The sequence below is a fragment of the Leuciscus leuciscus genome (genome assembly GCF_965113295.1).
Source record: "Leuciscus leuciscus genome assembly, chromosome: 10".
NCBI lineage: Eukaryota > Metazoa > Chordata > Actinopteri > Cypriniformes > Leuciscidae > Leuciscus > Leuciscus leuciscus.
In genome coordinates this window covers 22,285,977-22,302,933 of record NC_138734.1, presented here as the reverse complement: position 1 = coordinate 22,302,933, position 16,957 = coordinate 22,285,977, and the positions used below count along the sequence as shown (strand labels likewise).

At 38.6% G+C, this 16,957-nt stretch overlaps 2 protein-coding genes across 2 annotated transcripts; one reads left to right on the top strand and one right to left on the bottom strand.

The window, feature by feature from the left end:
• Positions 1–805: 805 nt before the first annotated feature.
• olfcq1 (olfactory receptor C family, q1) lies at positions 806–4,297 on the bottom strand (the record flags this gene model as incomplete). Its single annotated transcript, XM_082182930.1, has 6 exons — positions 806–1,710; positions 1,889–2,012; positions 2,200–2,427; positions 2,560–3,372; positions 3,504–3,795; positions 4,077–4,297. 6 exons carry the CDS (start codon positions 4,295–4,297, stop codon positions 806–808), a joined length of 2,583 nt encoding a protein of 860 aa, XP_082039056.1.
• A 4,253-nt stretch (positions 4,298–8,550) lies between these two features.
• Positions 8,551–14,364, top strand: olfcu1 (olfactory receptor C family, u1; the record flags this gene model as incomplete). Its single annotated transcript, XM_082182924.1, has 6 exons — positions 8,551–8,777; positions 9,047–9,353; positions 10,159–10,974; positions 11,130–11,357; positions 11,439–11,562; positions 13,460–14,364. The coding sequence occupies 6 exons, from the start codon at positions 8,551–8,553 to the stop codon at positions 14,362–14,364; spliced, it is 2,607 nt and encodes an 868-aa protein (XP_082039050.1).
• Positions 14,365–16,957: the final 2,593 nt, after the last annotated feature.

Here is a 16,957-nt window from a genome sequence, read left to right as displayed (position 1 = left end):
CTTCGTCGCCAGTTTGTCGTGGAAATTCTTTCTAGACTTTAAACAATAATTGGAAGACAGCTGGAAATTTCAAAAGTTAAAGAGATCTTTATTTCTTGCAAGAAAGGCCGTTCACACATCAGTCAGAGTCTGATATGAGAAGCGCGCTGACTTCTCCTTTTTGCCCAGCTTATATACAGAAAACCTATCACACTTATTCTAACACCCCTTTATGCGCACACACTTACACACATATGTCATTAAAAACAATTGAGTATATATTTTCCAATGCAACACCTTTGCTCTTAGTGCAAGCGAGCTTATCTGTATTTAGAAAGAACAAACTGTCCTTTCTGTAAATGTCATTTTGACCTCGTTCTTCAGCAGTAAGAAAGAAGATGATATGCAACTTGCAGTTTCTTTAACACCATGTATGGTTTTAAGCTGGCTAGAGTAAATATTTCCACACCATGTATGGTATTATGCTGGCTGGAATCAAAATTTCTATTACAGTGTGTATGTGTGTGTCCCGAATAAATAATAATAATAAAAAGGAATAAAGTTCAAAAATCGGACTGTAAGCGAATGAGGCATGATTGCTATTCACATCTTTATTAAAATGGCAGTAATCTGTTTTTAATTAGTTCTATTTAGTTAAATAGAATCTGTATCCATAGGCCTACTCCATGTACTCCAACGACATAAGATCTCGTTATTATGAGAAAATATGTCGTTTTAACGACATAAGATCTCGTTATTACGACATAATTGAGTTGAAAAAATAATATGTATGTGGCAGCAATGCGTCTGTTTAAAATGAGTTATTTCAGGTTGCTCTTCCCATGATGGCTTTTTTAGTGTTTCTTTCTGGGTGTAATATAATGATGTAGCACTTTGGGGCAAATATGGAGACCAGTAATCCAAAACTGGAAGCCAGGATGGCAAATATCTCCACAGCCACTGCATATTTCCCTGGCGAGCTCACATATGCTGGAACAAATGCAATCCACACAGCACAGAAGATTAACATACTAAAAGTGATGAACTTTGCTTCATTAAAATTGTCTGGAAGGTTTCTCGCCAGGAAAGCTAACAGGAAACTTACTGCTGATAAAAGACCAATATAGCCGAGTAGCATGGAAAACCCAGCCACTGAGCCTATAGCACATTCATATACTACTTTAGAGTGGATATACTGGCTGTTTTTATGGGGTGTTGGAGATGCATTTGATAGCCAGACTGCACATATCACAACCTGGAGGGCTGTTAGGATCAGAACTGTGCATCTTTGTTGAGCTACTCCAAACCATTTCATAGCACTTTTACCCTCTGTTCGAGATGACTTGAACACTGCTATTACCACCATAGTCTTGACCAGGATGCTGGAGACACACAGGACAAAGCTTATGCCAAACACAGCATGTCTTAACTGACACGTCCACAACTGCGGCCGGCCAATGAACAGTAACACACACAAAAAACACAGTTTGAGTGACACCAGCAGCAAGAAGCTGAGCTCTGAATTGTTAGCTCGCACAACTGGAGTGTGGCGGTAACGTGCAAATATGACAACTACTGCAGAACAGAAGCAGGTGCCAAGCAAGGAAGCAGTGCTCAGGGAAATGCCAAGAGGTTCCTCATAGGACAGAAACTCCACTTCTTTGGGGACACACTGATTTTTATCTGTATTGGACCAGAACTCATCTGAACACACTATGCACTCAATGGAATCTATGTGTATGGAGAGAGAGAGAGAGAGAGAGAGAGAGAGAGAGAGAGAGAGAGAGAGAGAGAGAGAGAGAGAGAGAGAGAGAGAGAGCAATAAAGATAGATGTATATTGTTGGTAAAAGCTATGATTGAATAATAATATAGTTTCAGTTGTTCTTATGATTACATGACTCTCTCTACCTGATATATTAGAAATCTCTCCATCTGCACATGGCAGGCAGTCAAAACAGCAGACAGGAAGGCCCTTCCTTCTGGCTCGCCTGGTCCCTGTGGGGCAGCTCTCACTGCACACAGACCGTGGGGCCTGAAGGGATAAAAAATAAAATAAAATAAAATAAAAACTCACATAAAAATAGTATATGTTTGTACTATATTATGAAAAGTGTACTCTTCCAGTGACCATTACTCACGTAATATGACATGCATATGATAGTTATGTTTCAAAAGTTTAAAAGATTTTTATTTATTTTTTTAAATGCAATATTAATTACTTTATTTGTCTCTAAGTTCCAGTATATTGCATTTTCATCCAGTGTGAGCACTTTCCCTGTTGCTGCCCCTTCATCTACCTCACCAACTGTGTGGACAACTATTGACCCATCAGAGTTTGGCTGCCAGTTCATCACTTCATAGATGGCTAAAGCATCTCCATTCTTATCAAATGACACACGATCCCCAAAACCTGTGGTGAAATTCACTTTCTGTAGGTAGTGAACCAGCTGTACAATTTGTAGACAGAACAAATATATATTTATGTTTTGTATAAACATGTTTTGTTTTTGTTTTTCATTTAACTATTCTATTCAATTATATATTCGGATAAGCTGTGCTTCTGTCCACAGGAGTCTTACCTGCCAGGGTTTCAGGTTGGATATGTCGGCACAGCTATTCCCACTAAATGGTCCTCTCCACTCCTCACACTGCATAAGGTCATGAAGCGCATGTGCCAGGGCATAAACTGCCTTATATACATTATATGAGGCCCTCAGTTCTGATACATCAGTGTATGCTGTGTCTGTGCTGCTCAGATCCTCCTGTCCAGTACATATTATTTCTCCCTCTCTGCCTCCAGTGTCAAAACTGCACCTGAACATGTTTTCCCAGAAGATTCTCACCATATTATTTCTCAAATTACTGTCAGGATGGAGGTGAAGCAGAAAGTCATGAAGTCCCTGGATCTCCCCACGCCTGATGGCGATGCCCAGTGTGCCCCCCAGGAAGGGCAAAAGACGCTGAGTGTGAAAAACAGGTGAAGTAGCCCAAGCTTCACTTGCAATCCACTGTCTGCCTGTTACATTCTGCAATATCACCTCATCCATCAAAGGCAGTAGATAGGCTTCTGTGGAGAATACCACCACCACTCTTGCTGTAGAGGCCTGAATCACTTGTACAATGCGATGGATATCTATGTAGTTGTTATCAAGAGGCAGGATTTCAGAAAAAGAAACACAACCTCCAAACAACTGCACTTCCTTTTGGAAGGACTGAGCAGCGTTGATACCGTAGTCATCATCACTGTAGAGGAGACCAATCCAGGTCCATCCAAAATGTTTCAATATCCGAACCATAGCCCGCACCTGGAAAGCATCACTGGGGATTGTTCTGAAGAAAGATGGGTACTTTTTCCTATCACTCAAACAAGAGCAGGTGGCGTAGTAGCTAACCTTATAGCAGAGATCACAACGACAAGGAAAACAGATTTTTTTCATTGTTAAAGCAATTACTCTTTTACGTGAGCAAACAAATTGAAACATTTTATAGAAGGTTATATAAGTTTATATTCATCTCATCCTACCATAGGTATTCGAAATAGTCCCAGCACACTGGAGATTGCTATACAGTGAGTAGATCCAGGATCCCCCACAATCCCAATTACTGGTGGTGGGCCAGTGCAGTTGAAATTGGAAAGGGTCTCCTCTGTCCCACTAAGCAGTGCTGTTGCAGACCTGAATGCCACTCCAAGCTTTACACAGTTGTCATACAGATGATAACCGAGGTTGATGTTAGGCAACAGGTTAGGATTGTTATTGATCTCATTTATTGCAAATACCATAGTCTGTGCCTGCTGGAAACTTGCCATATAGAATCTAGAAAAGGCAGCATAAATGTTTATATTCAGTCACCCTAAATAATTTCACCATAAACATAAGAGAAATAATGATTTGTACAATCACGCTATAAGATTATCTCTTTTCTGGATTTTAAGAGCAGTTAGTACATTTCAAACATGTCAATAGATAATCTGCTCTAAATGAATAAGAAGACTATCAAATACAAGTCAATAAAAACATAGACTTTGTTCTGCATGTTCTTCCTTCTATTTTCTTTTAAATGTGCTTTTTTTGCTATCTATTTAGCCCAGGCTCACCGCTCACATTGCGTCTGTTCCGGTTCTCTTTTAAAATTCAGTTCTGGGAACACTGTGATGAGATGAAATGCAAACAGGCCTCCAATGATAAGGTCTCCGTCTTGGTACATCCCGTTTAACCTGAAGTGTCCCTGGAGTTGACAGGAGCCTGACCTAGTGATCGATGCTGCAGAGATACAGGTAAAGGATAGATAAATACATAAATATAGAGAGATCCACATCTCTCTCTCTCTCTCTCTCTCTCTCTCTCTCTCTCTCTCTCTCTCTCTCTCTCTCTCTCTCTCTCTCACACACACACCTAATTCACTCATTAATGTATGATAAAGATTATGTGCAGCACTGTTTTATAGAACAGGTCGTCCCACATGGGCTTCTCAGAAATGACATTACTCTAGGTCTCACTGTCTCTTTGTTTCAAAATTTGCAAAGAAGAAATGCAATGCGGTTACCAAAATGACAGTTTAAAACTATGTGGGATATGTGTTATTTTCTAGCAATAAACAATACAATGTGTTAGAAAAAAGAAAAAAAATAGAAAAAAAAACTCAAGGAAAAATATATATATATGTTTTAAATAAATGGTTGCAAGTAACATGGAATTGATATCATGTAATATTGTGCTAGCCAGAAAAGAAAGAAAGAAAGAAAGAAAGAAAGAAAGAAAGAAAGAAAGAAAGAAAGAAAGAAAGAAAGAAAGAAAGAAAGAAAGAGTAACACTTTATAATAAAGTTCAGTCACTTGAGTTAGTAGTTAATGATGAACCAATCATTTACAAAACATGAATATACATTCATAATTGATTAATAAGTGGTCTGCTAATATTAATTAATGTTTTGTTAATTCAGTTATAAGTCATTTATAAATTATTAGTTAATGATGAGCTAATCATTTATAAAACATGACTATAACACGTTCCCATGTGTTGAATAGTTTACACTTTAGATAAGGGATGCATTCATTCGTTTACACATCATCTATAACAGGTGTTGTACACTTTGTAGTGTGTACTGCAATGTAAGTGCTGACTGGTGAGGGTATAGACCAGGGGTGCCCAATCCTGCTCCTGGCGATCGACTGTCCTGCACAGTTCATCTCCAACCCTAATCAAACACACCTGAAACAACCAATTAAGGTCTTCAGGATCACTTGAAAATTAAAGGCAGGTGTGCTTGATTAGGGTTGGAGATGAAATGTGCAGGACAGTCGATCGGCAGGAGCAGGATTGGGCACCCCTGGTATAGACTGTCTTCTCTGACACACATGGAGTCTTTAAACGCATGTGCACCTGCATGTGAGCTTCAGTGGAAGGTAAAACCAGTTCCCTTTCAGTCGGGTAACGTTCGACTTAGTTGATCGTATACCGACTGTATGGGATAACGCCTAGTGAGCCCGATCACTCTGATTAAATCAAGCCAACAAGCTTTGGCAGGTGCGTAATCAAGCCTTACCCTGCGGGAAAAAACACAGAAGTGGATGCACCTACCAGTTGTCTTTCGCTTTCAGAGCTGATCGGTTCATTCTGATGGTCTCTGATCGAGCAACTATACAACGAGTGTGCCGGTGTTCTTCTGGAAGACTCTGGTGTTCTTCTGGTGTCGGTGTTTACAGCAGTTGCAGCGGTGGCCGCGAGCTACGGAAGCTCTCTTCAGCTGTTTCCACAGCATTTTCTTCTTAGTAAGAGTGTTTTGTTGACGCGGTTGAGGGCGGAAGTAGTGAGTGCTTCACTTTCGAGTGTTGCCGCGGTTGTTCCCCTGTGTGCTCTGGCACTGGTGACGGGTCCCATTTCTAAAAGAGCAAACACGGTTGTGATTTGTGTGTCTTTTTCAAGATGCCATTTCATCTGTGCGTTTCTGGGTGCGGTCGGTCTCTGTCGTCCTCTGACGGCCACGAGAGCTGCGTCACGTGCCTGGGCATTCAGCACGCTGAAACGGCTCTTGTGGATGATTCATGTCCTCATTGCCGGGGATATGATCATCTCGGTGCTAAGATCGAGACTCGCTTCCGTTAAACGCGGAAGTGTAGTCCCCGTGCCTTTGCCCCGTTCTAGAGCGCCCCCTGGGTTAACCTCCCAGGGGAAACCTGGAATGCCGCAGGGTACGGGTGATCTGAGAGTTACGGTGAGGGATAATCCGCCCGGCGTGGCCCGTGGATCCCTCCCGTTTCTCAGGCATCGCAGCCGGAGGAAGCTCAGCAGGAATGCGCCGGTCCCTCTGTGATGGACCGACCGGACATTTCTTTTGGGGCGACTCCGGACGATGGGATGTCCATCGCAGCATCAGAGGGGGAGCTTGATTTGACGGAGGAAGATTCGGTGCCGTTGCCCTCCTCCGGGAGGGCTATGCTCAAGAAGGCCGCCGAGGCGGTCGGGCCCGTGTGGAATACTCCTAAGGAATACGCCTATGGAATACGCCTAAGCGGGTAGTACAACATATGGGATGTCATTGAGGTGGCTCCAGCCGTAGAAGGGGGGGGGGACGGGACGACACAACCAGTCAATGACGGCAGAGGGGAGAGGTGACTGGAAGGTGGCAGTAGTAGTGGCGTGTTAGAGGATCCCATACAGTCGGTATACGATCGACTAAGTCGAACGTTACCCAACTGAAAGGGAACGTCTTGGTTACCAATGTAACCCTCGTTCCCTGAAGAAGGGAACGGAGACTTAGTCCCCTTGCCACTTCTACTGGACCACCGCTGACTGGGGCACGATCTGCTCCTCAGTGAAAAATAACTGGTAGGTGCATCCACTTCCGTGTTTATACCCGCAGGGTAAGGCGGGGCGTTGATTACGCACCTGCCAAAGCTTGTTGGCTTGATTTTAAGAGTAATCAGAGTGATCGGGCTCACTAGGCGTTATCCCATACAGTCGGTATACGATCGAAGTCTCCGTTCCCTCCTTCAGGGAACGAGGGTTACATTGGTAACTGAGATGTTTTGAGGTCCACATTATCACTAGATTCATACAATCCACACAGAACACAATGTGCTGATGAGTGAAAGGATTTAACATAACCCACTGCAACCCCCTGACTGTAAGTCATTTATAAATGTGTATCCACTTGAAAACAAATAAATTACTCTTCTTCAAAATACTGCTTCAGCATACCTGCATGTTTGTGCTTTTGGCCAGCTTACAACTTAAAGATACATCAATACATTATATACTAATCATTTAATGGTTTGTTTATCATTTGTTTATTGAGATAAATATGCTACAATTTCGACATTTATAAGTGATTAATAATGTGTCAACTAATGACTTAATATCTTTAAAAAAAAAAAAGATGACTTACAACACGTGTAAATCGTTAGCATACCACTAATTAATAATTTATTAACATATGTTATTTTGTAAATGATTAGCTCATCATTATCTAATAATTTATAAATGACTTGTAAATGAATAAACAAAACATTCATCAAATGTTAGCATATCACTTATTAATAATAATTTATGAACGTATAGTCATGTTTTGTAAATGATTAGTTCATGATTAACTAATAACTTATAAGTTACATAACAGAACGTTATTATAAAGAAAGAGAGTAATAAATAAAAAAAGAAAGAAAGAATAGCACAAAGTGTTTCCTTACCTGTGAAAAGTGCCAGATCACTCTTGGTGTTATTTGTTATATCCAGTAGATGGCAGTCAGCTAATGACAAGCTAAATAACTGTCATTACTCACTTTATCTAACAAATCAACCTTTAAATGTAAAGGCCTCTGTATACCTTGCACACAGATACAAATACACAGATATCTCTCTCAAATGCACATGCAATGTCCTTCATGCAGAGTTGGAATAGTCTATATATATTATATTATATTATATTATATATATATATATATATATATATATATATATATATATATATATATATATATATATATATATATATATAATTTCCTCCTGACTTGGTTCCTGCAGACTGGAGGCTGATGTATATATTATCAACCCTTATGATAATTTTCAATATAATCCACATAAAATAAGAAGTAAAATGAAATGAGTAGTATTTTCATTTCATTGAAGCTTTCAATATAGAACAGAATAACAATATTAGTATGTTCTATGTTTACATTAAATATTCACAAAATTAAAAGAAAATATTGGTTGTTATAGTGAATCTGCAGAAAATATGTAACCCATTTAGTCTTTTTCTGTAGAAATTCTTGTTTATAAAATATTACACAATTCTAAGCTATAAGTTGCCATTCGAGATCTTCAAAAGTTTTAGAATGATCCCTAATGCATTTCAAGGCACTTTGATCTGAAACACTGTTAAATCACATGACCTGGGAGACCACCCACAATATGTATATCATTGGCCAGTCTCACCTGATGTTTCAGGTTTCAATGTTTGGCATCATTGTGATTTATTTTATATAGCTGGGAATTCTACACTTCCATACACTCTGGTGTCCGCACTAGCTGTTTCCATGGTCGGATTTGAAAGATGCAGCAATGACCAGTAAGATGCCAGTGAGTGAACTGGCACCACTGGGTATTTTGCTTCTGCTGTACTTCTCAGTAATTCTCTGTACCTCAGTGGACAATAGGTGCTGGACATTGGGTGATTTTAATTCACCAGTGCTGGAACAAGATGGTGATATTGTAATTGGAGGGCTCTTTCCCATGCACTATTTAGCTTCGCAAACGGACCATAATTACTCTGAACAGCCACAACATCAAGAGTGCAGCGGGTGTGTTTGAAACGGCATGCAGAGAATGGAGAACAGCAATGAAAAGATAAAATACCAGTTGGTTTAAAAGAATGAATATAAACCTTAAAGTAACATGAATGAGATCCATGCTTTCTTACTCATTACATATGCTGTATAATTATGCTAATATGATGTTCATCACTTTTATGAACTGTTCTTTTTTTCCAGACTGTTTGTTACCTTTTCACAACTGCTACAACCAGCTCTCTCTCTTTGTTATTTTTGCTCCCTGTCCATCTTCTCAACAGGTTTGATTTTCGTGCATTCCGCTGGATCCAAACAATGGTGTTTGCCATTAAAGAAATCAACAATAATTCCAGTTTATTACCAGGAGTGACACTAGGTTATCGGATCTTGGATAGCTGTGATCATGTGCACACAAGCCTGCGGAGTGTGCTTTTCCTGGTGAACGGCACCTCCAGTCAGACACCTGCTGATGCTGCTGGCAGTGCCAAATGCCTTTCCACTGCCCCGGTGCCAGCTGTCATTGGTCTGGCATCATCTTCGCCTACACGGGCCGTGGCACAAACTTTGGGTCCATTTGGAATTCCACTGGTAAGAGTCTGAGTAAGAGGTGATAATTATAGATATTTATTTATCAACCTCCCTGGCCTTTAACAGTGTGTAACTGTGAGCAAAAAAATGTGTTGAGCATATATATAAGCTCTGTGAATATGTACAAACTCTTTTTATTTTTGAGGGTGGGGGGTTGAGGGTTTTTACCCCTCTAATTTTCATGTCTTGATAAACATGTCCACCTTCAAGGAACTTGCATTTATTTAAACGTTTAATGCTCATAAAAAACATATCAGAAATACTCACAGCTATAAACTAATACTGTCTGTTAATATATATTATTGAATAAAACAACATGCCAATTATGATCCTGCAAAATCTTTAACAGGCCTTTTAGAATGTTTCATCAATAGGTTACTCACATGCTTTCCTGGGGCTTTTAGTGCATATTATTTATTCTACTGATTCTACTGGATACTATTGATTACTGTGAATTTTAGTTATTGTGAAAAATATGCCTCTCGCTTCATTTGCATTTGACAGTTGTTTCAGCACCAAACAAAGGGAAAACCTCTAGAAATAAATAGATAAATAAAAATCTGCATCTATAACCTGATCATTGCAACAAAATATATGTATGTACACTGTTCTACTGTTTATTCTTAAGTTTATTCCCTCTCCAAATTTTTGATTTTGCAATTTTATGATTTTTTTCCCCAATGTTATAAAAACAAAGTCTGCCCAAAAAAAACTAATTCAAGATCTTGCTTTCACCTTTTACATCTCCCCTAAACTCCCCTTTTCTGTTTTTCTTTCTTGATCTTTCTGCTGACCCCACTTCAAGATAAGCTACTTTGCGACCTGTACCTGCCTCACAGATAAGAAGGAATACCCTTCTTTCCTTCGTACTGTTCCCAGTGATGTATTTCAGGTGCAGGGACTGGTCCAGTTGGTTTCCCACTTTGGCTGGCGCTGGGTGGGCACAGTGGGCACAGATGATGACTACAGTCACTATGGTATCCAGGCCTTTACTGAGCAGCTTGAAAGAGTTGGTGGCTGCATAGCCTTTCACCACACTATACCAAAAGCACCTTCCCAGGCACAAATACATGCTATTCTTAATAGCCTGGAGGGTTCCACTGCACAAGTGATTATAGCATTTGCCACTGAAGGACAGCTGCTGGAGCTCCTGGCTGAAGTGGCTCGCAGGAATTTGACGAGGTGGCAGTGGGTGGCCAGTGAAGCCTGGGTCACAGCCAAACTTCTCACTATCCCTGAACTTCAACCTGTCCTGGCTGGAACAGTGGGCTTTTCCTTCAGGGGCACTACTATTCCAGGCTTGGCTGAGTTTCTCCTTGGGGTAAGGCCTTCACCTAGACCCGAATCTGTTTTCAATAACATGTTTTGGGAGGAACTGTTTGGATGCAGCCTAGGTTATGAGGACAGTGGTGATTCTGAGTTGCCACTCTGTACTGGCTCAGAAGATCTGATGGAGACTGAGAATAGCTATACTGATGTATCAAGGGTGAGGATTTCATACAATGTCTATAAAGCAGTGTATGCTATTGCTCATGCTCTACATCAGCTGTTACAATGTGGCTCTGAGGAACAAAGCTCAGACCACGTCTGCAAAACTGAATCAAAGTTCTCTCCATGGCAGGTAATTCATGTGTTTGTCAGAACCTTCTTGTATGTTAGCAATTTTAAAATGTGTACAAATAATTATTTTGCTAGACAACTATATTCAAATGTGTATTCCATACTGTAATTATATTTATGTACATTTTATATTGTTTGCCTTAACTAATTAAGTAGCTTCTTCACTACCTGAAAAAAGTGAATTTTACAAACCAGTTCAAAGAGAAGGTGTATTTTGACAACAATGGAGAGCCTGTGCCCCTCTATGACATCATAAACTGGCAGAGAAATGGCAGGGATACCATTCGGTTTCAGATGGTGGGCACTTATGATGGCTCTGCCCCACATGAACAGCAGCTTAAGATAGATGAAGGGTTAATTCGGTGGGCAGGGGGACACAATGAGGTGAGCCTGTGCCCCTATGGCAAACAGTTGTAGAGCTGTACATTTTGGGAGATTCCTGATTTTATAATTGTTTGTATGCAGGTTCCTGTTTCTTTATGCACCCCTCCTTGTCCCCCTGGAACACGCCAGGCCACTCGACCAGGACAGCCTGTTTGCTGCTTTGACTGTTTGCCCTGTGCTGAAGAGGAAATCAGCAATATATCAGGTACATCTATCTATCTATCTATCTATATATCTATCTATCTATCTATCTATCTATATTATTAAATGGCTACTCATTAAATAAATAAATAAATAAATATATATATGGATTTAAAATAATGATTAGAGTATAAATGATTTTACAATTTTAACTGTTCATTAGCCCAAAGCCCAACAACCCTCTATAGGGCAAGAAATCGAGGCACTGCAACAATATTACAATAAAACCAATAATAAAGTCAGTGATTTTCACTACATCAATATCAATAACAGAAAGACACAATGGTGCCCATTGTGTTTGTATGTCACAAGAAAGTGAGTCTGCAGTGTAGTGAAAGTAATAGCAGTTTCACCCTAGTAAAAAAAAAAAAAAAAAAAAAACTCAAATGTATTTGATATAAATATAGTTTTTTTTTGTGATAAGTATACTACAAATATATTTACATATTTATGTGCTTAATAAAAATATCCTGCAATTGTGCTTTTAGTATACTAAACTGGTATACTCAAAGGGCCCTATTTTAACGATCTGAAATTAAGTGTCAAGCGCAAAGCGCAAGTAACTTTGTGGGCGGGTCTTGGGCGCTGTTGCTATTTTCCCGGCGGGATAAATGCCTCTTGCGCCCAGCGCAAATCTAAATGGGGTTGGTCTGAAGTAGCTTCATTATTCATAGGTGTGGTTTGGGCGTAACGTGAAATAAACCAATCAGAGCGACATCTCACATTCCCTTTAAGAGCAGGGGCGCTTGTTCTAAAGCGGATTCCTATTATAACGGCGGATTTGCCAGGTGCGCGCCAGGAGCGGTTCACAGCCGAGGAGACCGACGTTCTCGTCAGGGACATTGGGGATGGAGAAACCCACCCAAATTAACTTCGGTTAAACAGGCGTATGATAATTTGGGTAAATGTGTAAGCTAGATGTATGCTTTTATAATAAATTGTCTGTCTATCTATCTATCTATCTATCTATCGTAATAATGTATGATTTGCAAAAATGAAAACTGCTGCTTCTGTGTAGATGAGAGAATCAAAGTGCGCGTTGTGCACACGCTACATTGATTATGGCCAAGCATGCGCCCTTAAAATAGCATATGAATAACATGCGCAACGCGCAACTGACTTTAAACTATTTCTTCCTGGTTAGTGGCGCAATTGTTTTCTAAACCTGCAAAATAGCATGAAGGAACGTTTGCGCCGGAACACGCCTCCTCTTTGCGCTGAACCGCCCCTGGGAGCGCAAGTGTATTTCTTAGTTAACCGACGTGCTTCTGTGGAGGGAAAAGTCCGCTGTGCGCGGGTGCAAAATAGGAATGATACATGCGTCGGTGTACAAAGTCAATTGCGCTGGGTGCAAGATAGGGCCCATTGTCTGCTTAACTGGAACAACTAAGTTTGTACTTAATGCACCTTAATTGTGCGCAAGTAGTGCTGAAGTCCAACTAAAGATATATTAAGTGTATTTGGTTGTGCTAAAGTGGAACTATTGCAAGTATACTTTAGGTACACATTACACATCTTGCATTTAAAGACTAATATAATACAGAGATCATACCATCCTTATTAATAGTGATATTAAAACACATTTGTGGCATAATATTGAGAAATGTGCATTGTGCAATAAAGAAATACTCCAAATAAAGTTTAAATATAATTTTATATCAGAAAGTCTTAAGTGATATTATTTAAAAAAAATTAAGTTCATGTATTTTAAGTATACTTAGTGTGAAATAAATTTATTTTGGTATAGGTTTTTTTTTACTAGGGCAGTTATACACATGAGCGTATAGGAAACATCTGACTGCTGAATGACCAAACAGAATAAAGTATTCCAGAGAATTTTGTAATAATGTGTGCTATATGGAAAATCTTGTTGACCCACAGTGTCTTTTTATGTCTACTAGGTGCTACTGAGTGTACTAAGTGTCCCCAGTACTACTGGCCAAACAAAGAAAGGGTTTCTTGTGTTGCTGGCATAGAGGAGTTTCTGTCATACCATGAAATCATGGGAATCATTCTCATTTCTTTGTCTCTCTTTGGAGTCACTGTGGCAACTGTTATCACAGTGATTTTCTTCCTTTTTCGAAGCACACCCATCGTTAAGGCCAACAACTCTGAGATGAGTTTTCTATTGCTGTTGTCTCTCAAACTTTGCTTCCTTTGCTCACTAGTGTTTGTGGGCCGGCCCTCACCATGGACATGCCGTGCCCGCCAAGCTGCGTTTGGAATCAGCTTTGTTCTATGTATCTCATGCATACTGGTCAAGACCATTGTGGTGCTTTTGGCCTTTCGTTCCACTATGCCTGGGTCCATTTCTCTAAAGCTATTTGGCCCTCCACAGCAAAGGGTTTTCATCTTTTGCTGCACGACAGGCCAAGGTATCCTGTGTGCTTGCTGGCTAGCACTAGCACCTCCTTACCCCTTCAAAAACACATCCTATCAGGGTGGTAAGATTGTACTAGAATGTAAAGATGTGTGGCCTCTAGGATTTTATCTGGTGTTGGGCTATATTGGGCTGCTCTCTTGTATGTGCTTTGCACTCGCCTTCCTTGGAAGGAAACTTCCAGATTCATTTAATGAAGCTAAGCTCATCACTTTTAGTATGCTTATATTTTTTGCTGTGTGGATCTCTTTTATACCAGCATACAACAGCTCACCGGGGAAATACACAGTGGCTGTTGAGATATTTGCCATTCTAGCTTCCACTTTCGGACTTCTGTTTTGTATTTTTATACCTAAATGCTATGTAATTCTGTTGAGGCCTGATTTAAACACTAAGAAGGGAATGACTGGAAAAATGTCCAAATGAAATGTTATCAACATGACACTGACCCTGCCCATCTGGACAGCATTTCATTCCGGTTTATCATATTGTTTGGCTATGATTGTTGTATTCTTTGTAAATATATGAGAGCCATTAGTCTGTCACTTGAATGGAATAAATAACAAATTTTAGTTAATTTTCTGTATTTTTATTGTCAGATTGTCAATTTATAATTACTTGATACCGGCTTTGACATAAATAAAGCCATTTTAAATAATAAATAAAAAATACTTGGTAACACTATCTATGAAGCCTCTATTTATAATGCATTATAAAGGTATTCTGAATGCATTATAAAACATGCATAATACCTTACAAACAACTTTATAATATGTTGCATCATCTGATAAATTATCTTAACAATAGTAACAATACATTATAATACTTACCTATTTGTGGTTATAACTTTAAGAGTACAATGCATTATAACACCAGATGAAGCCTGTATTTATAATGCATCATAAAGGTATTCTTAATGCATTATAATGCACGCATAATGCCTTATTAACAACCTTATAATGTGTTGTATATTCTCATGAATAATCATAACAGTCGGCGCCGATGGCCTCGTGGTCAGCGTGCCGACATGTAGCGCCGTTGCACTCGGGCGGCCCGAGTTTCAGTCCCGGCTCGTGGACCTTTCCCGATCCCATCCCCCGTCTCTCTCCCACCACACTTCCTGTCAACTCTCTACGGTCCTGTCCCAATAAAAGGCAAAAATCACCAAAAAACTATATTTAAAAAAAAAATAAAAAAATAATAATAATAATAATAATCATAACAATAAATTCTTACATATTTGTCGTTATAACTATTAAGAGTATGATTTATAACACACAATGAACATAATTTTTTCCATTTAAGTTATCTATAAGTGGAAAAAATCTGCATAGTATCATGCTACATCTTATGAGTGGTATTTTACTGCTTAAAGTCTTTTTTAAAACATCTAAAAAGCTTTGTAATGTAATACTATTTAGTGGTCTTTGTCTGTAAAGTAAAGTAACAAAAGTTAAGACTTCTTTTAAACAGCCATACGATATCATGAGGTGGTTATAAGACATTTCACTTAAGGTAAAAAGTTGTGTGGAAAAGTACAATGTGGAACAGTGGGAAAAAAAAAGTCATGTTTTATTAATATAAACTGTAAAATTACAAGGTTTTACCAAATCTAATACCTATGTAGTAATATGGGGTATATACTGTATGGGGGGTATATATACTAAAATAAACTTTTAACAAACATTTTCAATCGATATTTAGAAGTTTTATAACACAAGTGTATGTGCAGTTATTAACTTTTGTTTTTATTTATGTCCAGCTTATTGGTTATTTTTGCTCTTGTCCTGGAAATGATAAGTAAATATACATTTAAATATACAATATAAACAGGTATAGTTTGAGGTGCATGCACAAATATATGTTCTTTTACAGTCTGGTTAACCACATTCATGTAAATTGTATGTAATGCGCAGTGTTGGGTAAGTTACTTCAAAAAAGTAATTAATTACTAATTACTAATTACATCATCAATATTGTATTTAAAATACTTTTCTAATTACTGTGTCTAAAAGTAATTTAAGTACTCAACAAGTAATTAAACAAATTACTTCTTAAAATCCCTATAAACCTTGACCGGATAGAAATGAAAATCTTTTAATAATTAAATATGAGTCAAACATGGACTAGTTTATCCTTTTTAAGCATTTTCGCTTTATTAAAACATACTATAATACTTAAACATTTTAGTAAACATGGAACTTGCTTTCAAAGCAACGAGTACCATATTATATTTTATACATAATGTAGCCTATGTAGTCATGTGTTTCAACAAAATTAACTAATTTCTAATTCACTGTAACCTTTAGCCAGCAATAATTTTTTTAAGCTCACCTTCAGACACTTTCTGCACCGCCAGTGTAAAATCAAGTTTTGGCTGCTTAACAGGGGTTGCCGTAGCGTTATCTATCGACGAACATGGATCACTCAAAAGTGTTTGTCGATGCTGCCTTGTCAGGTAGGATTACTTGTGCTTTTGACAGCGGCCAATAGTTTTTTCTCCCCAGAACATAGCTTACATTGTACCGTAATGTTCTTGTCTACCTGTGTCAAAAAGTTAAGTAATTGGAATATTTCCATTTGGTAAAACAGCCACTCGCTTCTGCCGACATCTTCCACTTCAGGTTGACGAACTCATCACGCGCAACTGCACTACAGCTAACGATTTTAAAGAGGCAGCGTTCACTTTTACCTTTAGGCGATGAATTTAGATTTTAAATTCAATATTGATTTATGTATAACTGTTGAACTAATTTACAGTAAACTGTAAAAAATAAATGTATTTTTACAGAAAAAAAACGGTAGAATTTGAAATTCCATAAAAATGCTAACTTTGACATCTAATGTACATTTTCCCTGTTTTTTAACTATTTAAATTTGTTACTGCAAAAAAATGACAGTAATTGTTGTCTATTGTTATCCTGACATGTCCTTAAAAAAACATTCCTGTATATTTTTTGGTCAGAGTTGAAAAAAAATTTGTTTGACAGAGAAAACCAGTAGAATTTCACAGTCATAT